This window comes from Podarcis erhardii, assembly GCF_964252035.2.
Source record: "Podarcis erhardii genome assembly, chromosome: 11".
NCBI classification, from domain to species: domain Eukaryota; kingdom Metazoa; phylum Chordata; class Lepidosauria; order Squamata; family Lacertidae; genus Podarcis; species Podarcis erhardii.
In genome coordinates this window covers 29,545,074-29,569,215 of record NC_138501.1, presented here as the reverse complement: position 1 = coordinate 29,569,215, position 24,142 = coordinate 29,545,074, and the positions used below count along the sequence as shown (strand labels likewise).

Here is a 24,142-nt window from a genome sequence, read left to right as displayed (position 1 = left end):
AAGATCTCCTGCTATGTTTTATCCATAGTAGAGAACATGACATATCTGCTGTGAGAAGGGCCACCAGAAGTTCAGCACACATTCATGATAAGCCTTGTGATGGTTGTCAATTTGACTCTGGTTTATTTTTTAAAGGTTGATCTTTTAATTACATGTTATAAGGTTTAATGTAAAACAAGATTGTCCCTTTTTGGAAATGTTTTAGCGGCATTTTTATTTTTACTTACATATTCATTCCAGGCATTCCGGGGCCACCTAAAGCATTCAGTGGGGGTCTCATTGCACCTCCATAGTTCTGCAATGATAACCAAGGGTCAGACTACCACAAAACAAAAAAACAAAACCAAAGAGGAGGGGGGAAAGAAAGGACAGCAGGTTAATGACTTCCCTACACATCTGATTATTGGATAGGCCAGGGCCATTCATTTTCAGAATTTGAGTTGCTTGACTAAAAACAATTATTATTTCTACACTCTCCCTAATTTTAATAAAACTATTTAGCATTTCCTAAGAGTCTTATTATCTTAACAATGGAAGGATATGGGGCACATTTACAAATGTTAATTGATTCATGGAGATTGTAACATTTATGATAGATAACACAATTGTCTGTGAGGGACAGATTTAATATCCATTTCACGAAAGTTGACTTTGTATTCCACAGACATTTTGAGGGATTCAAATGGATCTTTTTTTTAAGTAAACTGCCTATTTAGTGTTAGTATTTAACATTAGAAGTATATACTTATACTGAATAAGATGACTGCTAAGTTTACTTAATAAGCAATCTACAGCAAAGAGCAGGGGAATTATTCAGAAGGCACGAAAACTGTACTGAAATGCCTCTGAACAGCCCATTGCTATGTTCAGGACAAAATGAAAATGTGCTCTCCACCTAGCTCTTAGGCTGTCACATATAGCAATTGATTCTGGAAACTGCGCTATTTGCCTGGTGTGTGTGTGTGTGTGTGTGTGTGTGTGTGTGTGTGTGTGTGTGTTAAATAGCACCTGGGTGATATCCAGTATTTCCTCTTTGTCTCCCTCACCCCAGTGCACCTCCCCCAAAATTTGTTTCGTAAGATCCTTCAACCCTTTGAAGCTGATGTGCTGGGATGTGTGTGGGCTGCAAAGAGAAGGAGAAGAGATGAAAGTCCTGTTGCACAAGCAGAAGTCACCAGCGGACAGGAATAACTGGGTATCACCCAATGTACGTAGCTGTAACATGACCATCTTAGACTGTGTGTATTCTCAGCTATAAGAATTGTACTATTCAAAGAGAAAGCATGTCAATCTGTTGTGAGAAGGGAAGTCAGGCTTGAGTTCTTAAAAGTGGCCAATGCTATTTACTTTGTAAGTATATTCATATAACACTTTCTAATTATAACAAAAATTAAAACAAAGAGCCCTAGATGAGTCTAGTCAACAAACCCATGTTGTAGGACATGTGCTCCAGACATGCCGATGTATAACAACATGCTTCTGGAGCTATGTCATATTTTATTGAAGCCTTCCAGAAATAGAAGTCATCAAAATAAATGCACACATAGTAAAAGGTAAAGGGACCCCTGACCATTAGGTCCAGTCGTGACCGACTCTGGGGTTGCGGCGCTCATCTCGCTTTATTGGCCGAGGCAGCTGGCGTACAGCTTCTGGGTCATGTGGCCAGCAGGACTAATCTGCTTCTGGCAAACCAGAGCAGCGCATGGAAATGCCATTTACCTTCCCACCGAAATGGTACCTATTTGTCTACTTGTACTTTGACGTGCTTTCGAACTGCTAGGTTGGCAGGAGCAGGGACCAAGCAACGGGAGCTCATCGCGTCGCGGGGATTTGAACCGCCAACCTTCTGATCGGCAAGTCCTAGGCTCTGTGGTTTAACCCACAGTGCTACCCGCGTCCCAATGCACACATACTGACATATAAAAACTGTCTCTTTTTAAAACTTTCAGCAAAAGCTTGACTGATTTTCATGCTATTCAGTTCAATTTTCTCTGATTAAAAATCTGAGGATTCACACTAGTTTCCACCTTGTGAAACTAAGATGTTTATTGAATACTGAAGCTAAAATAACTAAATCAGTTTCTATGCTAAAACTGTTGTAGGAAACGATTTGGATATTATTGATTCTGTGAAAGTATACAATTTCTGTGAAAGTATACAATTTTGCCAAATGGTTTAAAAATATTTAAAAAGGAAAAACTGAGTAAGTCTTGCTTGAATGATTCGGTATTATTAGGGACATATGAAGAGATTTACAGTGGAACCTCGGTTTTCGAATGTAATCTGTTCCGGAAGACAGTTCAACTTCCGAAACGTTAGAAAACTGAGGCACAAAGAGCGGCTTACCAATTCAATAGAGAAAATGGTAAAAAACAACAGATACATGAAGCGGAAACTGTTCGACTTCTGAGGCGCGTTTGATAACGGAAGCATTTACTTCTGGATTTTGGCATTCAAAAACCAAAGCTTTTTGCAATGGAGATGTCCAAAAACCAAGGTACCACTGTATATGGATAGGTTCAACAGACGGTGAATGGCCATCAATTAGAAAGTTTAATTAATTTTTCTTTCTTTCATGTTTTCTGTCTTTTAAAAACGATATTTTGCATTTCTCCAAGAAATAGCTAATGTAGCTATTAAACAAATGAGAAATACCAAAGGCTTTATTCTGAATGCAATTTCAGTTAAGTGGAAGAAAAATGAATGTTGCAACAAATTGCACATTTTTAAAACTACAGTCAGTGAACACAGATATGCCAAACAAACTATGGTTATGCCACTATTTCCCCCAGGCATTTAATACTCAGAAATATGCTGCTTCTATACCTGATGATTCATGGAATTAATAGGTAAATGAATCATCCATGTGTAGAATAATTTCTAAGTACAGGACGGTGAGAACAAACAAACAAACAAGCAGAAAATGTGATCTTCTTCATGATCTATTTTTAAGCTTCCAGACGCCACTGTTGGAAGCAGAAAGCTGAGCTAGGTGGATTTTGGTCTAACCAAGCAAGGAATGGTTTCAGGGATGTAGCATGGGTGTTCTGTGGGAAGTCATGCCTTTACACGTAGCAACTACAAATAGTTGCATTATAAATTCCACATGAAAAGTGGGAATTTTGATATACATGGCCATGTGAACTGCAACACAAGCAATATACCTGAGGTCCTAAGGGAACCATTCCTCTCGGAGGAGTCATTCTCTGCATTGGTCCACCCATATTTGGATGTCCTGGAAAAGACATGTATTAGGGTACAACCTTTAGTTCAATAATCAGGTTAGCTGATTAAAATGTCTTTATATTCAGAGGCACATTCTTAAATCAGATTTCCCCCCACCAACAAATTGTTAATCATGGTTAATGCAAATATTTATCACACACACACACTCATATGGCAGGCACCATCGTAGATTATTGTTCTTTCTTTAACACAGAGGCAGAGTCTCTTCTAAGATGGTGCTTGCCACAACAGTGGTTGCATTAGCTAAAAATAAAAAAAGCATTTTCTTCAGAACTTGAGCTGAACTCATATGCGGACTTAATAAAGCATTCAGCCCCAAAAACCAGTTCACTGTAGACAAGTCATGGAATGAACCTCCACTTTTATGTTTAGACAAAAAAGGAGGCTGGAAGTAATAATGGAACTATATAATTTTAAAACAACTAATACAATTTGCTAAGCATTCTTTAACTGACAGTGCTAAATAATATATAACTACATTACATATTTCAATTATTCAAAAGGAAAACAGCTAGGAACTCGGGGTAGCTGCTGAATATAGCGCAAGATTCTGGGCAGAATGCAATAGCTTCTTGGGTAATCCCTAAGCAACAGTGACTTAGGAAAAGGAAATGCTATGATGGGTAAGAGATTTGAATCATCAGAGACCTTTAGGTAAAAAAATACTTATTTATCCCCATCAATTCTGACCTCAATATGAAGAATGTCATTATTCAATTTATACTGCAAAAGTAAAATGATCTAAACTCCAGAAGAACAGCATAGAAGCTGTTCCCTTTGCTTTAAGAGATGATGAACTACAAAGGTTTTTCCCTTGTATCCTATGCCACAGGACATCCATGAGAAGAACAACAGAACCATCCCACCTGCAGTGCCACAACTGTGTTCATTTTTGCCTGTCACTCCGATCGCTTAACATTCTAAGAAGTGAGAGTAAGATTTCTGAACCAACATGCTGTTATCTACTGATGATGCAGATTACCTTGTTGCCGTGTTGGATCCATTCCACTAGGCAATAATGGCTGACTTCCTGGGACACCTCCAAGTGCCTATAAATAAAAACACCAACATTTAAAAGTTCAATTATATATGAACAGAGAGAGGCTTGTTTTTTTAAAAAATGCAATGTGTTTCAAATGCCAAGCAATATTAAATATAAAAGCAATATTTTAATATTATTAAAATATTAAAACAGGACTTTATTGAGTTAGGTTTTTAAGATAAGCTACCACTGACTTTCCTTACATTTTCACAAACTACAATGATTTCCAGTTCCAAACAAGTCTATCATTTTGATTGTATTTAACTTTGTTCACCCAGTTATTAGATGCCTTTTGTTAACCAAAAATTGCTGGAAACCTCAATAGGAACACTGCATAAATTCCATTTATTTCAATGGAATATTGGTTGAACGACTACATGAAAATTAAGCACGTATTTAACCATGCTAATTTTGGTCAAGTTTTATAACATGAAATAACACAATCAGTGCTGTAACCGTGCCTTATATTAAGCAGTGCTTTTTAGAATCCTGATATAAAATGAAAAAATCCACCCACAGGATTGACTGAGCAGACTTCTGAGTGCTCTTCCAGATGAGGCTTTTTGCTGTGCACTCGATCTATAAAGTGAAATTTTCAGAGGGTCCAATTCGTAAACTGCTGTCATTCTTTAAATGGAGGCTGTCTTTGTCTTGCCTCAAATAAAAAATGCAATTCCCCCCCTGCAAAAAAAAATAATGGCCGGGGACGGGGCGGTGAAGCACAGTGTGTGTGATGCCTTCATTTGCCCACCATGGCCGAAGGCTGCGAAGAAAGTTAGTGTCACATTAAACAACATTGGTTCTTCACTTCTGCAGTTATTTTTTCTTTTCTTATTCTGTTTGGCTGCTACAGACTGATAAAAGTTCAAGAGACAAAACCCCTCAGACTCTTGACCTAGACTTCTGGGAATCAAGAGGCTGATATGGTGCATTTCCAATAAAATTTGCTTTGCATTGTCAAATGCCTGTATAATGTATGGAATTTGTTGAAATTATTGTTCTCAAAAAGAAAGTATGCAGAGTTTTCTGGTTCAGTTTTCTCTTGCCCCTTGCAAGAGAATGATGCAATAATGAATTATTATTCATTAATAAAAGGACTGTTACCTGATTGGGTATCCTTAAAGGTGGCCTTGGGCCTCCTGGGTAACGGGGGGACATGAAAGGCTGCAAAAGAAAATAATTACATTAAGAACACAGATACAGCCATTTAAAATTAAATCCTAGAAAAACTTTGATACCAATTTCACAACCAACAAGAACGTTAAATCATTTGAGCAGTGACAGATATTACTATACTTCTTAACTGACATTTATTGATTCCTGTAATCTGGGACTATCAACATTCTGGGGCCACTAAGCATCACCACTTCTGTTCTCAGAAAAGCAAGACCTACAACCCAGTTCTTGTAGAGCTGAAAGAAAACAGTGCCTACACTCATAGGAATCCTGTAATGCAAGTTAGGAATGTAGGAACAGTCCCTTTATACATACTGTGTTAGCACTTTTCTGGGCCACATGACTGTAAGCAGGGCTGGGGATGAGGTTAAGACACAGCTTACCAAGAGCATATAAAAGGACTGTGTCTAAGCTTTAGCAAAGTCAGGCCAGGAGCTTTCCTGAGCTTGTTCAGAGGCTTAGACTGTTCCTCATGGCCTTAAAAACAAAACTTGGGGTGATTCTGTACAGTTCTGCTTGAGTTATGATTAATGTCAAGAACTTGGATGAGAAGCAGGAAAAGACTTTGAATTTTCATGCAGCTTGCTTTACTGTTTAACAAAAGGTTCTCCCTTATCAAATACCCACATTTTGACATAAAAAACTTAAAATATTTTGGTTTAGCTCTACTTGCAATTCAAAGAACAATTTCTTGACTTTTGTCTTGTCTATAAAAACTGTGAGTCTAGTACCTATATCTGCATCTTTGATAATGTTCCAGTTTCAGGGATTCACATTATAATTGTAACTAGACATAGAACATTATTCTCTGGAACTTTGCTTACATGACACATAGAGAAGAGAATTAAAATAAAGATTACGATCTAGACAAAGTTTACAAACCCAATATATTGACAATGCAAATAAAAACTTGTAAATATTCATATAATATAAAAAAATTGAGCTCTGTAACTGAGTCACTGATACAACTTGCAAGACCCAGATAGATCTTCATTTCCAAACTCTTACATTAATACAGCAGATGTTTGCTGCTAGGTTACTACGGTGCTAAATTCAATTATTTAAACTGCTCATTAACTGCATGCTAAACCCAAACAGCCTCTCTGCTAACTTGCAATGGAATCTCATTTTGTAGGCAGCTAGACATAGAAGTTTTAGGCCAGTATACTGCCTTTTGGATCAAAATAATTATAAAGAAGAGGTGTTTAGTTGAAGGAATAATCAAGAATAACCCATATATCACTTGAACACATGCTATTTATATGGAATGTCCTTGGTTGACTGCTGTTTTCCTAAACAGCTGCCAACCTCTAAGCAAGAACTTTAAACAGTAAGACATATAATCTAAAATGTTTTCTGAACATTACATAGGTCAAAATTATGTAACGTTACACACAACACGCAGAAATACTACTTGATATCAAAATACTAAGAGATACCGATGAAAAAGGAAAATAGCCTTATTGCTGAACTTGATTTGTACTTGATTTAAATTATTACTGGTGTACCACAATGCCTGTAAGTCAAGTTGTAGTTAGACAACACAGAACTCTGAATTGTGTAGCTTGTGAAATGCCATGATCTATTAAATGATGGATACAGATCTCATAGCTCCCAAATCCCCCCTCCCCAAATTTTGGAAATGTTTACACCACAAAGTAGGCACTATTTTGAAATACTCATTTGCTTAGTTCCCAATGGCCCCACATAAGAAGCCTACACTTTTCCCTCAGAATAAGAAACCACAACTAAAGATCACTGGTATGTGCTCAAGAACTGAAAAAACAAAGCCAGGTTCTAGGCCTATTTGAAAGAAAGTAAACGGTGCCATAAGAATAAATTAGTATATGAAAACATTCCAAATGATTTTCCAACATTTTGGCATCAAAGGGTTTGGCAAGCTTAACGAACAATAGTGAAACCATCAATTTCCAAACTATTATTACATTTGTGTCAATCAAATAATGGTTTAAAATAGTCAATTGTTGGTCCAAAACATATGAAAAATGCTACATTCAGGAATTTCAGAAAACCAGATAAGTAGTAAAAATTCACATGTATGAATACTATTGCGGAAAATTTGCTGGCCCACATTGTATGCCAAAACTGCTGTTACGAAGTACATGGGTATTGGGAAAATAACTAAGCAGACAGACAGACGAACAATATCACACAATTTATTAAGTAGATGGTGAGATTTATGGGGAAAGGGGACAGCGGGTAGGAAAAGCGTGGTTCAAAATACGAACCACTTTAGGTGGACAAGAGAAAAGTTAAATGATAAATCTGAAATGAGCAAACTATCGTTGTAATGGCAGTTGCAAGTAAAGTGTTTCATATGGGTGCTTTCGTATACCCTCCTACCTGACCATGAGGTCCCATCGTGGGATTGCTGGGGTTGTGAGTGGGGGGCTGTGCATGGGGTGAAGGCTGTGAACCTGCAGGTCCCTATGGATTAATAAAATTGGGGGGAAAGATTAGAAACATTCTTTTCCTAGGCTATTTATCCCATTTTATTCCTTATTTAATTTTAATTATTTTATTTTCCCCCAATTTCATTCCAAACTTCCAACACTTTTCAGGATGGAACATGACCTGAATCTGGGTGGCAGTTCCATCCAGGGTCTCAACACGCTACTTGCTCCAGTGCAGCGTACAAGCACCATTTTGAGTACTTTAGAAATGGTGATGAAAAATACTAGCCCACTAAAAACCATTTAGCAGGACCACGCATATCAGACACCCATTAACAGTGTAATTGCACATGCAGTCTTGCACTAGGAAAGACTTGTACCAGTGATTGGGCCAGAACAAACTACAAGAGACAAAACAATTTGGAATACTTCCACTGTAGAAATTGAACAGTGATGCTAGATGCAAAAATATAGAATTTCACTGGCTGAAGGCAAAAACTTTTGTTTACTTATCAAATCTACTGTATGTGCTTCATAACAGAGAAAAAAGTTTAATCCAAGCATGTGAAAAGTCAGTAAGATGTGGGATGGGGAGGACGATTATTATTATTTTAATCTGAACACTTGTTTTGTTAATTTAGGTACCTGTAAATTACCCTTAACCAAATTAATACAATGAAGAATTTAATCCAATTTGCCATACTGTGCATAATAAATTAAAAAGTTTTATAAAAACTATTAGCTTCATTTTGAAGTTCAAGTGTTAACCCTGCAAAAAAAGCAATACAAAAAGAAATGAAACTGTACCAACCTCATTTTTTTACTCAAATATCCCATGGGATGAACTAACATCTATATGAACTCTAGTTGCAAAACACAATGTTATTCTATCACACACACACACACACACACACCACCACCACCACCACCACCACCACCACCACAAAACATTTAGCACCAGAACCTATAGAAAACAGAAAACAGTTTCCTATATTTAAAAACTGACTTTCAGGTAGTGTTTGGCAGAAGCAACAGAGCTTTGGGAGGCTGACATACAAACCCAAGATTAGTAAAACAACAACAGGCAGCAGGAAGTTACAAATGTCACAAGAGCAATCAAGCTGCCTACAACAGGACTCTGAAAACTGTGATCAAAGAAGGAGGACAGAAGTCAAGACGCACAGCTCTACACAAATGAATCCTAGGATTGTAGAGTTGGAAGGGACCACCAGGGTCATCTAGTCCAACCCCTCCAATGCAGGAATCTTTAACCTAATGTGGGGTTCAAACCATGCCCCTGAGATTAACAGTCTCATGCTCTACTGACTGAGCTATTTGTGTGGGGAAAATACTTGTACATTTTCCATGATAGAATAGCGTAAAGGAACGGAAGTAGAAGGATAAGGACTACATCTCACCAGTGCTGGCCAGATGTGAGAAAAAGCAGGGTGAGCACTCAATCTGTAAGGCTTGTAGTACTCTGATAGTACTAACTCTACAGCAGGGATTGAAAGTTTTCTAGTATAACTTATATGGGCTTTTAGCTCACTCATTAACAATAAGAAATTAGTTTTACTTATGACACTCTTCTTCAAAACACATGGCTGCAGCAGGGTGCCATGACAAATTAATTCCAAGATTTTATTATAGGATGCAAATTTGCTTTAACAATTCTGTGAACACTACTACAAGGGAGGAGAATGTCTTCTTTGGTGTGGATTTTTGGAAAATATGCTCTTCTCAATTTTTTGACTGATGATGGTTCAAGAAATTGTGAAAACGTGATTCTAAAAATAATATTGAACAGGATGTTAGATATTACAGACACTGACAGTGTGGATGTCATCTTCTTTGCTAATGTTACTGCTAAAGCAGGGGTCATAAGAAATAAGTAAAAATAAATTATATCTAATTACCAAAAAAGCATTTTTTTTTACTATGTTATGATGATAGTAAAATAGTAAATTGTACTAGTAAATAGTAAAGCTGCCTTGGGTATCTTAGTAACAGAAGGTAGAGCAAAAATGCTGTAGTAAATTGCAGTGGCTAGGAACAGAGAGGAGGAAAAGGTTTAAATCAAAGCCAAGAGATCAAACAATGCAAGAGATACCTGTGAGTGTGCAGGTCACAACCATACTGACAGGACTTCAATTGCATTACACTATCATTTGTGCTCTGAATAGTACTGAGACATACCTATATCTACCTTTTACACTGCTTGATTTTTTCAGCTTACTTGGGCCTGGCACTAGCAGTCAGCCAGGTTGGGCACAGTCCAATGGCCCCTCACTGGCCCAACCATGATACCATTTACCTCTTTCCCCCAATACTTTTTCTAGTAATGGGCAGCTGTTCCACTTCTGAACAAGAGCCTAGCTTGCCTCCCATCCATGGTGACTGTCTGCCATGTTAAATAACATGCCAAAGTAGGCTAAGTAATTTGCAAAGTATAAAAACTAATATAAACCTACCATTAAAATATAAATATTCTTAATTAAAATACACAATAAAACAGTGTGATTAAAACACAGCAGGACTCAGGTTGAGAAATCAAGGGAACGCCTATGTAAAGAGGTGAGTCTTCAAAAACTGGCAAACACAGCTGGGGCATATAATGCTCTGGGCTACAGACTTATGAAATCTATAGGAATCTATAGGCTGGGACATTGCATAATCAGTAACTTAAGATGGCAGGTGGCAACCACAGAAAGGAGCATAGCTTAGATCCTGTTAAAAGTGCCACCTTCCATCCACTGCTAAAACATGGCTGGCAACAGAGAGTGGTGTTACTACCACCACAAAAGCAGTGGAGGCAGAGAAAACATATAGAGGCTGGGCTCTATCCTGTGCTTGGGTAAGAGGGAACTGTCAACCCCACAGCAACTGCCCCTTCCCAAGAAATCTGGTCCTAGCCCTAAATGTAATTTGTAAGAATATTTTTCTTCTTCTCTCTACCCAGTTTGCAGTGCCCAAAATGCACACCATTTGTATATTACACAGTAGTCTCTAATCCAAACAAAAAGTATGTACAAAAGAACATAGAGCACTCCAGTGGCAACAGACTTTCCTGCTAATAAGAATGTCACATGAACATTCTGGAAGGAGCACACAATGTTCACATCAAGGAGCGAACCACTGCTTATGCAAGATGACTCTGGATTAGGTACATTATATAAACATGTTTTTAGTTTTTCTGAAGTTATCTCCATGAAATCGATGTATTCTGTTCTTTTACACAAGATGTCTCTTGAGTGTTTGAGAACTGGCTAGCCTATGTTGAAAAGGTACAATATATTATAACAACACAAATCACACTAGCGATTGCAAAATAGAAAGTCCATGAGTAATCCCATAACCAGCAGGACCACTTCTAGACAAAGCTAGTTTCAGAATATGTCTTTGTTCCTAAATTCTGAAACTAGAAAACTGAACTCCTGTGGTTCTTGTTACTAAAACCTTAAAAGGAAATTGTACATAAGAGGCTGCATTTATATACTGATGCTTAAATTAATAGTTTATGTATCATAACAGGATTCCTTTACTAGGAAAAATCCAACAAGAATACAATGCAAATCCACAAAAACATTTATGCTTTGCTTCTAAACTGAAAATTATATTGTATACATTTGCCCAATTTAAATAATTATCTGTTTTGAAAGCACATAGAAACAAGCTAAAATTGTTTGATGCAACTGCATGCACTAAAGAACTTTCTAAGTAAAACAATAGAGCATAGAACAGCATGTTAAGGCCAACTTAAACACCACCAGCACCATTTATCCTCCATAAGCTTCAGAAAATCAGCCTGTCATCAATACAAGTCTTTACTTTATTCAGTTATACTGAGAAATGAAGTAGAACTGATCTGCTTGAATTTTGTACAAGCCAAAGAAGGACCACCACTTGTGACCGTGGGTCTGCCCCCAAAACTGACACCAGTGGGGACATCCGCTAACACAAGAGCTATTTTTGGGTTATTCAGAAATTTGGCTTAGTTTATGTTGTATTTTATATCTCCACACATGTACAGTACTTCATTAAAATGCACCTCTAATAGACAGTGAGCTTGTCTGCACATCATGGTAAATTATTAGTTGGCATCTGTCTGTCTTGGAGACAATGGAAGAGCGCACCTTTGAAGGTGAAGTGTGAAGGAAAGTGTGAAATGGGGAAGTGGCTGTGGTTCCAGCAGCACATAATAATCTGTTATGCATTGTAACAAGTTCATGTACAGCGGGGAACTAATAAATGGCTCATTTGAGTGTTGGCCTATATTTTTATGTATTGTTAACTTTGGAACACAGCAGGATGAATGAATAAAACAATCTAGGAATTTATTAGTTTGTGTTTCCTAAGGGGTAGTAAACCTAAAAGAGAATGTAGCTTCAAAAAAGTGCCAAACATGGATGAATTCACTATGAATTGAATTGTCCTACAATCACTTTGCAATTTTTCTCCCGTATGCCTTTGGTGGCCATCAAAGGTCTGGCAATCCACTACTGTCCATATACATAGCTCATTTTAAAGGAATCCAGCTCTGCCACAATATATATTTAGATGAAAATAAAGACAACTCTTTCTTACAGCAAGACTATTCAGAAGTACTTCTTCCTAAAATATTCCCAACATGGTTTTTATGAATTTCAGGTCTTCTCACACTAACTCATACAGCAAACAAATGCAAAACCCCAAAGATTGGCCTGTGAATCAAGTTACAAAGCACTTGTATAATTTGTCTGCCTCCGACACAATAATCTTGACAAAATATATTTGTATGCCATGTTTTAACCCATGCCACACAAATACTTTGTGAACTTCTTCATATGATCTTCATATGATCTTATGTCATCTCCCTGTCTAAAAAGTATAACAGCATCTCTTCAAGATCTCCATATAATTTTACTCATAATGGTTCAAACATCACCTTCCCATTCTCCACAGGACAGAACACAACACCTGGGATTCATACCACTGGTTTTTTTTTCAATAGTCAAAGAGAATGAGTCAAAACTGGATTATCAGAGACATGCTGATTAATGCAAAGGCGAAACAAGTGACTTTCCAGATGATAAAAAGAATAGTTTCAGGAAAATGATATCCTGCCTTCACGTAATCTGATCGTTTAAAAATAAATAAATAAAAATTCAATAAACCCCAGCAAATGGGAACAGCAGCATTTGGAAACTGTATAATGTTAGTTTGTCTCCTGCAATAATTGGGTTCCATAACTTCAGGACACTTCATTCTGTCACCAAAATGAGGAGAGAATCACAATATGTTTTCACAAGCTTTCTAGAACTTCCCAGGTATGGAGTTGAAGGAAAGAACTCTGGTCACTGAGACAAATGCGGATGCGAGGGTCTCTATGCATGAACCACACAGAAAATACCAGGAACCTATCCTTCACTGACTCTGAAGAGGACAGCATTCGAGACAGACAAATAGATCTTTTTTTAAATAATTCCACATTCTATATGTAAGTTGCAAAAGCTATTAATATCATTAGCACAAGGTAACTTACAATACATACAACTTCAAGACCCTTTGTAGACTAGAATCTGAAGAAAAGCTAATCATTTTAAAGCCACTCATTAATATTTAAGATTATTTTATTAATATATTCTATTCAACCCATTTTAATCAGAAAGAAAATTGAACTGGTAATGTCTTGCATTTAGTAATTTGTATCAACAACAATAATGTGGCAATAGGGCTATTGTAACTTACTGTACTCAATATGCCACAAAAAAATAGAAAATCTCACATTGACTTTATGGTGTTTTGAAATCCTTCCTTAACATGTAATTGTATCTTACATACACTATGACTACTACACTTCAATCCCAATACCAACCAACCGTTAAGTGAAAATGCAGGGAATACAGTAGCCACTAGATGGCAAGATAATCTTATATACTTCATATACTCATTTCCACAAGCTTTTACATAAGAACAGCATATAAAATGTGACTTTGAAACTAGCCATCAACAAATTTTCTCATCACTGCACTATCGTATAAGAATGGCACTGGTAATAACACCTGATAATTCGGCAATTTTAAATTCTGTTAATATGCCCCATAATACACCAAGAAATGGTCCACATAACAAAGCAATCATGCAGTTATTACTGTTTTCACATTTCTTATATGTTCCTGCTATCACACCAACATTAATTTTCATCAGTCACTAGCAGAAGTTTAGCCACTGGTTATTTGCCTCTGAGCATCTGAGAAAATCTTTCTCTCAGAGCTTCAAGAGTTAACATCCTTACAGCATCTCCCTGGTGAGTTAAATATGAACTGTGTTCTATTCTCTGCATGACTTGACTTGGGGAAGGAGGGGTGGAAATCTATGTGCTGGCTCCAGAGACCACAGGCAGTGTTCAGCTCATGTACAGGAGATTTTCAGTTCTCCCTTCCAGTAGCAGCTCCCTGTACCTCCAAAATGCACCCCCAGGTTGAGGCCCTCTACCGAGTGGCACCACAGAAAGCAGAAGAACTGCCACCAGATAAATATTGCCTTCTCCCCTATCCATTTTCCAGTCATGCATCACTGAGGGTTGGGTCAAATAAAGATAGGTCAAGAGTTTGAGGCTCAGGTACTCCAATAAGCATTACCAGCAAACAACATGAGCAATAGTAATTGCACATACAAATGACTGCTCTAACACCAAATTTGGACTAATGCTTGGAAGGCAGACACTGTCCAGCAGCAGACACATCTGGGAGCAAATGAAATCTATTTAAACCCAGTCCTATTCACTAACAGGTAAATTTTCTAAAACAGAAAGCTATCGGCCTTTTCAATATTCTGTTTTAAAGTGGCTCAGATAGATAGATAGATATAGATAGATAAATATAATTATTATTTTAGAAGTGGCTAAAATCTGATTCTCGGAAATCTTTAGAAGGAATGCACAACTGGCTATTACACAGGAGTATTTTCTATTCATTTTTATTCATTCATTCCCATTTCTATTCCACTCTTCATCTATTCACAATCCCAAAGAGAGACAACATAAAATAACAACAAGTAAAACATTGTGCTATCTTCTTAAAAGGGCAGACAGACATCCATTAACCTCCAGCCGGCTAAATTCTATCAAACCCCTGTAAAAGACAATGGAAAGAGGTATGTTCCACTGCCTCTAATAAGTAAATAATGTGGGTATCAGTTTCACCCCAGAAGGCAGGGTAAGAATATTCTACAATTGGGGTGCTACCACATCAGAAGTGATATGTTGTGTCATCATACCATGTGCTTCACCTAGTGGTGCCAATTTGCCATCTTTCGGTTTCATTAATTGTAACTATTTCCATTCCACCTAGCACTGCTCAGAATCAAGTGGTGTTCCTCATCAATATTGCACTATCACAGGTATTTTCAAGAGTTCTTTTTGAGAAAGTCCTTTGTTTAAAGGAAATTCCTCAAATGACAAGGAGTTGACAATTTTGCTCAGCAGTGAGGAGCCGTTGCCCCTGCTGCTGCTGCTGCTGCTGCCTCCAATGTAGCTGTGACTAGCAATGACTTCTATTAATAACATTATGTGTTATTATGTAACCAATAAAGTTCTATACTAGAAGCATTGTGGCATTGCCTCCTGACACATGATGAAGTTATATCCTGTCGTAAGCATAAGCAAATCCACATGTACCAAGAGAGCAAATCGGGAGACATGCACACACCGTGCAATGAGGCACAATTCCACTGCAGTTATTTCAAACACCAATTTCAAAAGGAACTTTTGCTAGCATTTCAGGACAGACCTTCCCCACCCCCGAAGTCAAATAACAGACATGGGTTTTGAAATTGAGATAAATAGCTGGATGAGTAGTTTTTGTTTAGCCCAGTTCTGCCTTATTTCTATTTGTTTCTCTTTTTTTAAAAAAATCCGTACAGAGCAATCCTACTCAGAAATAAAATCCATTGTGTTAAATGGGGCTTACTCCTGACGGTGTTTGGAATTATAACCCAAAGCTATTGAATAACCCATGAAACAGGCCTTATACTGCTAAGCATATACAATGTGGTTAGTACAACTACAAGATTCCCTTCCACAGGTGAAATTTAAGCAGTTTGCACCATGTGGTATTGAAGTGGAAGCTGCCAATATTCCTGGCCCCTGCCCTTCAGCACATACCTGTCAACATGAGGCTTGGAAGCACCAGGAAAGCACTAAATATAGAACCACTGGCTAGGGCAGCCATGTGGCAACATCACATACTGATTACACTTGATGCTCATTCACATATTACATATTAGCCAAAACTGAAAGCTTCTGTTTTGGTGGTGCCTGCTGTGGAGAATGATATTTAGATTCTGTACTGTATCCTATGGTCCAAAGTGTAGCATTCGCACATTGGCACAGACTGCCCCTTACGGCACAAACCGCAAAGGCACTGGAACAGGAAATGGCTTTTTTGTGGCAGCCACAGAAAACAAACATGGAAATCGGTTTCAGTATTTTCACCCCAGCATGAATTCCCCACACATACTAGTTCACCACGTCCTAGACTCAAAGCCAATAGCACATATAGCAGGAGACTGCAATCCCTAATGCCTGAAAATGTTTCCTTCAATGATTCTTTTCCCCTCATGTGTTGAGCATCAGAACTATGAACTACTTGTGCAAGCTCAGCATCTCTAAAAATGATGGCCCCAGATGTCTCGCTTCTCCTGTGGCTCATTCCAGCTCATTTCTTCCTCTACAGTACTTTCCCCTCTCTTATAAATGCAATTCAACACAAAGGTTCTCAATGGAACAGTCTCACTCCCTTTTTCCATGAGTTTATGCTCTTGTGTATTAAGGTGGCAGGGATCCTGCACACAGGAAAAAATCTTCCTGCTACTGGTTGGTAAGAAGCAACCTTCTTGATCATGTGATCTTTATGTGGGAGGGAAAAGATAGATGAATGCTATCACTACTTTAAAGCCAGCACTATGTGTGTGGCTGCTTGTTCTTTGCTACCTATATATTTGTCACTATAGTCACATAGTGAGTCTTCAATAACTCCCTTCAGAAAGAATCCTAGTATGTCTTACTATTCAAGAAAGTAAAGAACATGGAAGTTGCAGTAAGTGGTTAGGAGAGTCTGTTAAGTGCCTAACACTTCAAGTTAGTAATAAAAAATAATAGCAATTAAGGATATGCAGTCTAAAAGTATTTGGCCAATTCTGTCCAACAGTTGGGTGTCATGATTCAAAGGTCACTTGTACAGCTCTGTATGCAAATATGCAAGCAATACACAAAGCAATGAGCACAGCTAGTTATGTGAAATAGGAATCCACATGCGGAATAGCTATTTTCTTTGCATATGTTTGTGGAAATTTCAAACTGCACTCAAAATTAGCTCTGTATGCAGAAACCTGATGAGAATGTGTGCCACAGAAACCTAAGATGCTGCCAAGATTTCTGCTACACACCTACAATTTAGGGCACAGTACAGACAGCACCGGTGAGACCTGTGCAAATTGAGAGGGAAGTTTAAAGAACATCCAACACTTCTGCAGCAACACATCACCAGGGAAGGTTGATAACTGTGAGCTAGCTGCCACTGCAAAAAGTTTGTCCACCTTCTTATTGAACTTCTAAGGAATCCTAGGGTTCCCTGGAATACATTTCTGAAAACTACTTTCTATTCCAAAAAAAATCAGGAGGTATTGCCTTTTGTCAGTCATGGAGCTCACAATAATTTCTGTTTATTATTATTATTATTATTATTATTATTATTATTATTATTATTATTATTAACTTATACCCTGCCCATCTGGCTGGGTATCCCCGGCCACTCTGGGTGGCTTCCAACAGGAGATTAAAAATACATTAAAATAAAATACATGGTGACATCTCCCCTTTAACTATGTTGGAAACATTGTTTTTGAACTAGCCTATTATTAAAATTGACTATATTATGATAGAGACCCAATGCGATTTCCTGATGACCAATATTTTACTCAGCTTTATATAGCCCATCTGTTCTTTTATGTACCTTTCAGTGCCATTGGCATCTACCAGTTTCTTCAAAACAAACGAGGAAGAGAAGACGAGAGGGCTGGTGAACCCAAGGCTCACCACCAGTCATTCCTGCTCTTGTACATTATGCCAAATCATGGTTGAGTGTGATGTGTGAACCAGACACATGTTCTGCATTGCATTTAGTTATGACACCTTACCTAAGGTAAGATACTTTATTCAATGGAAAAAAGTAGTGATGATTCAATTTCGAAAGCATTTAAGTGTAGCCTTCAATATGTTTGAATTAACTTCCAATTCACTTTTAAAATCAGATCAATTAAAAATAATAAGGAAAGGAGGAGGGAGGTATTAACACCAAAGCAACAAAGACAGACACCTACAAGGTGCACTGAAAAAAGTGCTTTTATTAGGCCTCGTGCATTTTGAGTGGCATGGGCATTGCTAAAAAATTAAAATGCTATATATCTAGTTGAATAACTCCCATAAAACACTTTTTAAAGAACTGAAATCATCAAAATATATAAATATAATTAAACAATGCTAAAATCCACCCAACAGTGCAACTTTAAGTAAAAATAGCATAACCTATATAAAGATTAACTCTATTATCCAAAAAGGCCACCAGTCACAATCAACAACACCATTTTATAAACATACTTCAAACAACACCACAGAGATACTGAAAAAGTCACCAAACAGGCAGCTGAAACCTCAAAACTATAATCCTTGCCATCTATCTCATACAAATTGCACTGGTAGAAACTTAACCTCCTGGTGTTAAATTTCAACATTCTGTATCTAATAGAGAAAAGCTCCCTTCTATGTTAGCCTTGTTCTTTGTTGCAATGTAATTCCCAAGAATAAGCCCAGAGTAGGTCTCTTTACTCCTGGGTAAGTGACCAACAATTTCACTTGTCTGTGTTACCAAATGCGGAAAAGTGGAGAGAAAAAAGAATTGCTCTCAAATGGACAATATAATCCTCAAATCACTACAGTTTTTATACAAGGATGGAATTAATCCTTTTGCTTCAGTAAAAAACCTCAAGGGTCATAGGTTGTGGTTAAATGAACTGGATGGTATTATCAAGGATCTGAAGCATCACACAGAAAGGAAATCCCAAGGGGTAGACACAGGTGGAAAAAGAACAGAGGACAAACCTTTAAAAGACATGGGTCTGAATAACACAAGTTCTTTCCAGAGTACTGCAGTTTTACTTATGATAATTAGACAATTGTTACAAATCCTGCACAGTCGTCCAAACTTGTCTTTATATTAATTTTTGATATTTAAAAAATAGTCTATCACTGAACGTTTTCAAATGGATATATAAGATCTAGTTTTTATAGTTCCCCGATAATCTGTCCACTTGAAACATCTAATAAAGCACACAGATTCAGCCCACTCCGGTGGCGGCATTTTCATTGTTTTCACTTTTAGAAAAGAGATGGCATTTACCAGAATTGATGTTTTAATAGAAAATACTATTTTTATATTTTTTAAAAAATTGTTCAATCATTTTTCTCTATCCTGGGAACAGTACACCACAGTTGTGGGCAGTTTCACAACTCCATCTCTGCTTGAAAAGGCTACAAGCCAATCAGCAGACTCTTTCTCAATATATGTTAGTGGTACTTCTCTCTGTGCTCATCAGACTGTTACAATAAGTAAACCAACACCTCTCTCCGACTTATACAATAGAACATTATATATATTATGGTGTACCCTGGATTATTATTGTGCTCTATGCCTGAAGTCAGAAATAGTCAATGAAGGCAGTACACTCCCATTAACTTGGTTTTCTAGTTTCTCTTTCAGAGAAGAAGCTTTCTGTAACTTGCTTCCTAACCTAATGTTTTTCTCACTTATCTTAACATAACTAATTAGTAGCAGGACTGCTGATATGAGAGCAGACCAAAAACACACCTATACACAGATTTACATAGCTACCTGTTAAAGAGTAGAAACAGCTTCCTAGAGTTTCAAACTGCTAGTTTGAATTTGCATTATTCTACTGTTCTTCCAAAACACTGCTAACCTACAATGTATAAGTATAATGCTATTTCAGTTAGATGGATTCTAATTAGAAGACAATATTAAGTAACCAGTTCCTTATGCTAGTGTAGAAAATACCTCCCCAATTACATAATTAGACTAAGGGACTATTGCACATCTAATATTCTATAACAGTGAATATTACTGCACTGTTTCACAATTTCCAACTCCTGACATAAAACAGCTTAAAGCTTGCCTTTTATTTATCACTGAACCTGTCCTAATTCCCCATCCCACCCGCTATTGTTCTTAAATACTATGCATTTTATACAGAATTTGAAGTGATACTCTTTTCCGGCAGTGCCAAATAATGCTACCGACCCATTTCTAAGTCCTAAAATTCATAATTTGTCTGAATACCTGAAAAAACCCGGGTGGTACAGGACCTACTGGCATGCCATCTCCTGGGGGAATGTTTCCTAGCACTGGACTGGGAGCTGCTGCAGCGCTCTGAAAAGAACAAAGGGAAAATAAACCTTTGTCATTGCACAATAGGCATAAAACCAAAATACTACTTTGACCACAGTGTGGCAAGGCAGAAAGGAATTCTCTGCATGACATTTTTCATAGTTTCCTCCATTTTTAATCATTAGCCCTCATTTTCAAAATACACAAGTGAAACTGTTAAGCTCAAACTTAAATTCCTTTACTAAATGGCTGCCTTACACTTGTACATGGAATAAGCTACGGACTTTTAAATCTTACTACTAATTTAGCTTAACAGAAGCCCAGTTCAACCATCTGTTTGTATATGCTTATACTACAACTCTGCCCTGTACAAAACAAGGAATAAGCATGGGTCAGCCGAAGCAGTCAATATTCAAAGCAGGGCATGGCATTATGGGCAAGACCCAAACACAGTTAAGAACACTGCAGATTGAACCAGACATGATCTCTTTACATCCTGCTCTTTGTTTAAAAGCAGCTGCAATATGAGCTTGGTACCCATGCGGTACCAGTCTTTTCCCTACTGTGGCATAAAATAGCTTGGGGGGGGGGGTTAGCCTTTTGTGTCCCCCAAGCATTATGGCCCTGGTCTACCTCAGGAGCCATGTGGCTACTTTTAGGCTAATTTAAAAGAGCCAGTGACCCAACTGAACTTGGATCATGCTGAATTTTGGTAAAGCAAGAATTAGGGTGGGGAAAATTAACACGCTGCACGGATAGGCAGGTGGAAGGGAGAAAATGAACCCTCCCTTTGTCTCCACTGTTTTCCACAGCCATTGTAAAGCAGTTTCACTATGTTTAAAAATTGAAATTCTGTCAGAATGAACATTTCTACACTTCAGTGCTGTATTTGTGGGGTATTCTGTTCTATTGGTAATAATGTTGTAAATATAACCTCATGGTGTTGAAAGTTTACCAAAAGCTTTAAAATAAGATTAGCTTACAAACAGATCAATATTTTTCCCATGCTTCTTGGGGGGGAAAGATGTTAATTTTTGAAACAAACAAAAGAAATTAGGTTTCCTAAGTGAAACAGAGGGTGAAATTAGCTACCTTTAGACATCCTTCAAACTGAGCAAAAAGGAAATAAAGCTCCTGATGAAAAACAAGCAGGGATCCACTACAAAAATTATTATGCCTCCCGTTAGATTTAATTTCTAAAGTCTTCATCTGAACAGAACATTTTGTAATTGTGTGAGACTGAAGCAATGCAAAGACATCTGACAGCACAATCCTATGAGCATAAAACTTAAGGAGATTTACTTTCATTTTATTAATGAATTGCTGAAATCTGCCCTATGGAATACAACTTATTCTAATTAATGTAACTGGCCACTGGATGTCACTTTTGCACCCTGTATGTAGAAGAACATTGTGAATTACATTTCCAAGTTTTTGACATAATGTCCAGCTTAAGAAAGTGTGCAGTGAAATTCCAAGAACATAAGAAACTAAATGTGATTAGGCTGGCATAAAGCATTTCTTCCCCCTCCTCCAAGGTTAAACAAAAATGGGGCGGGGCAGGACTATAAGCTCAGGTTGTACAATGCTTGTTTATTTTTCAAGTTGAAAATTTGTCTACTAATTAGCAATTCAATCATTAAATTCTGCAACTCTTGCCAACTAAAGTGATATGACAAGAAAAAGCACAGGCAAAACTGAATGCTATCTTTTGGCGTACAACGTATTTCAAACACTCATTGAATGCATTATAGTGGGTTCCTTAAAGAAATTTCGATACCAAAGCTTGCAAAATAGGCTGCAATACAATCATGCATACCCAGATCAAGAAATATGAACTAAAAACTGTTTTGAACGTGCCTCAACAATACCTCCCAAAGTGGTCCTCTTTAGGCCATTTCAAGTATCATGTTCAGAGCTCATGGAAAGACCTTTTAAAATAGATCAGAGGTGAAGCTCCACGCAGATGCATTATGTGGCAACTGCAATGCTTTCTGTAACCCAGAGCTTAGATATGTTAGGTCTGGTTTATGGTTACAGCTTTGGAAAATCTGTGTGATACTGATTTCCATGGGCAGACATTTTACATGACTAATTTAAGAAGTTAAACCAGCCTACAAGAAACTGAAAGTAAGAGACTCTTCTGATATATGGTTAATGAAACATTCCATATCAATCTTAATACAGCAGCACCAATTTGTAATCAGTAAGCCATTAAAACGCTCTTAAATTTCACAAAGGAAAATCTGAATGGAAGTGTCAACATTTCTTAATCTATCATAATCTTAGATTGAAAGATTGTCTGGTCAATGCTCTTCTTTTTGTGCTAAACACATACAAAACAAACATATGCCTCAAAGCCTTCTACTATGAGTAGCAGTACGAAACAACTTAAGCTTCTATTTGAAATTTTATGAGTTTCAAGGGGAAGGGGAGATAGTCATCTTAGTACAAAATCAATAATTGCAAAAAGAGCCCTAATTTTTATTGCTCAATGATTGTTTTGAACATTAAAGGCAGACGTTGCTGAGCTCATCACGATTCCCAAGAAAGCCACAGCTGTAATACAAAGGTCCTTAGAGAACAAGCTTCCTGAACTGCGTTATGGAAGAAGGTAACATGAATTAAAGCAAACGCAATCCATAGATTGCAGGATGAAAATAAACTTAAATGACTAAGGGGGGCAATTAGCAAATGGTTTACTATGGAAGCAAGGGTTAGGTCTTGTTGGTTCTAGAAATATTTAAAGGTCTGCATCTGAGGTCTTGGCTGTGACTGCATTGCAAGATTGCATTACTGTATTCCCATTTTCAGGGGGAATGGACCCAGCTGGAGGGGTGGGATTAATGTCTCCTTTCACACCAATAAATACCATGCTTTGCTTTAATCTTACCGCACTCTTAGTGGCAACATAAACCTGACACAGGTACCATCACATGGCTCTCAGTAGCAGATAATGCTGAGATCCAAGAAAATTTAGGAGGAAATAATAATTTAGGGCTTAGGAAAAATGGATATTGGGAGCTTGAACCCTTCCCACTCCACAGAGGTGGTTTTAGGGTAGTGTGACCCATATGGCCGCACTGGGCACCACATTGCAGGGGGTGCCACAGCAGTGCTGGAGATCGGAGTGCAAGATGCAAGGAAGAACTGAATTTTAGTTTCACACAAGGCGCTGCTGAAATTTGAGAGCCCAAATTCAGCCACTGCACTCCAGTGCCTGCTTTCTCTGCAAAACTGTGTTTACCTACCCTTACAAGTGGGTATTATTTCTAGTTAGAGAAAAATTGGGAGTGTTGCAAGTATTTTTACACAGGTGAGAGTTTAAAGCTTGTCCTAGTCAGGGAGAAGGAATAGTAACTGTGTCTTAGCCTACATGAAGAAACCTAAAGTGAAATTGCTGATTGAATATGAAAACTGATGAGTGGAGTGCTGGTGATGTCCTGACCCAGGATGTTAAGTCTTTGCTCAAATCTGCACAATGGGGTGAGCTCCAGTTGATTTGTCCCAGTTCCTGCCAACCTAGCAGTTCAAAAGCATAGCAGTGAGAGGAGATAGATAGATGCTGCTGTGACGGGAAGGTAAACAGCATTTTTGTGCGCTCTGGCTTCCGTCACGGTGTTCCATTGCACTAGAAGTGGTTTAGTCATGCTGGCCACGTGACCCGGAAAAGCTGTCTGCGGATAAATGCCGGCTCCCTCGACCTGAAAGCAGAGATGAGTGCCGCACCCCATAGTCAAATTTGACTGGACTTAACTGTCCAGGAGTCATTTACCTTTTTACCTTCTTTGTCAGGTTGGTGTTAAGGCCAAAACTCCTTGCAG

The 24,142-nt window shown here is 37.8% G+C and overlaps 1 protein-coding gene across 10 annotated transcripts in view; it reads right to left on the bottom strand.

Moving 5' to 3' along the window:
• Positions 1–24,142, bottom strand: part of SSBP2 (single stranded DNA binding protein 2) — a 113,573-nt gene that overhangs the window by 16,506 nt on the left and 72,925 nt on the right. For 4 of the 10 annotated variants that reach the window (XM_081881241.1, XM_081881250.1, XM_081881242.1 and 1 more), the window contains exons 5-10: positions 20,271–20,360; positions 7,829–7,912; positions 5,393–5,452; positions 4,229–4,295; positions 3,165–3,235; positions 228–319 (exon numbers count right to left, since the gene is read on the bottom strand). In XM_081881241.1, the coding sequence (XP_081737367.1) occupies positions 228–319; positions 3,165–3,235; positions 4,229–4,295; positions 5,393–5,452; positions 7,829–7,912; positions 20,271–20,360 (464 nt within the window). The remainder of the gene's footprint in view (positions 1–227; positions 320–3,164; positions 3,236–4,228; positions 4,296–5,392; positions 5,453–7,828; positions 7,913–20,270; positions 20,361–24,142) is intronic. The other 6 variants (XM_081881247.1, XM_081881249.1, XM_081881243.1 and 3 more) reach the window with 5 other exon arrangements.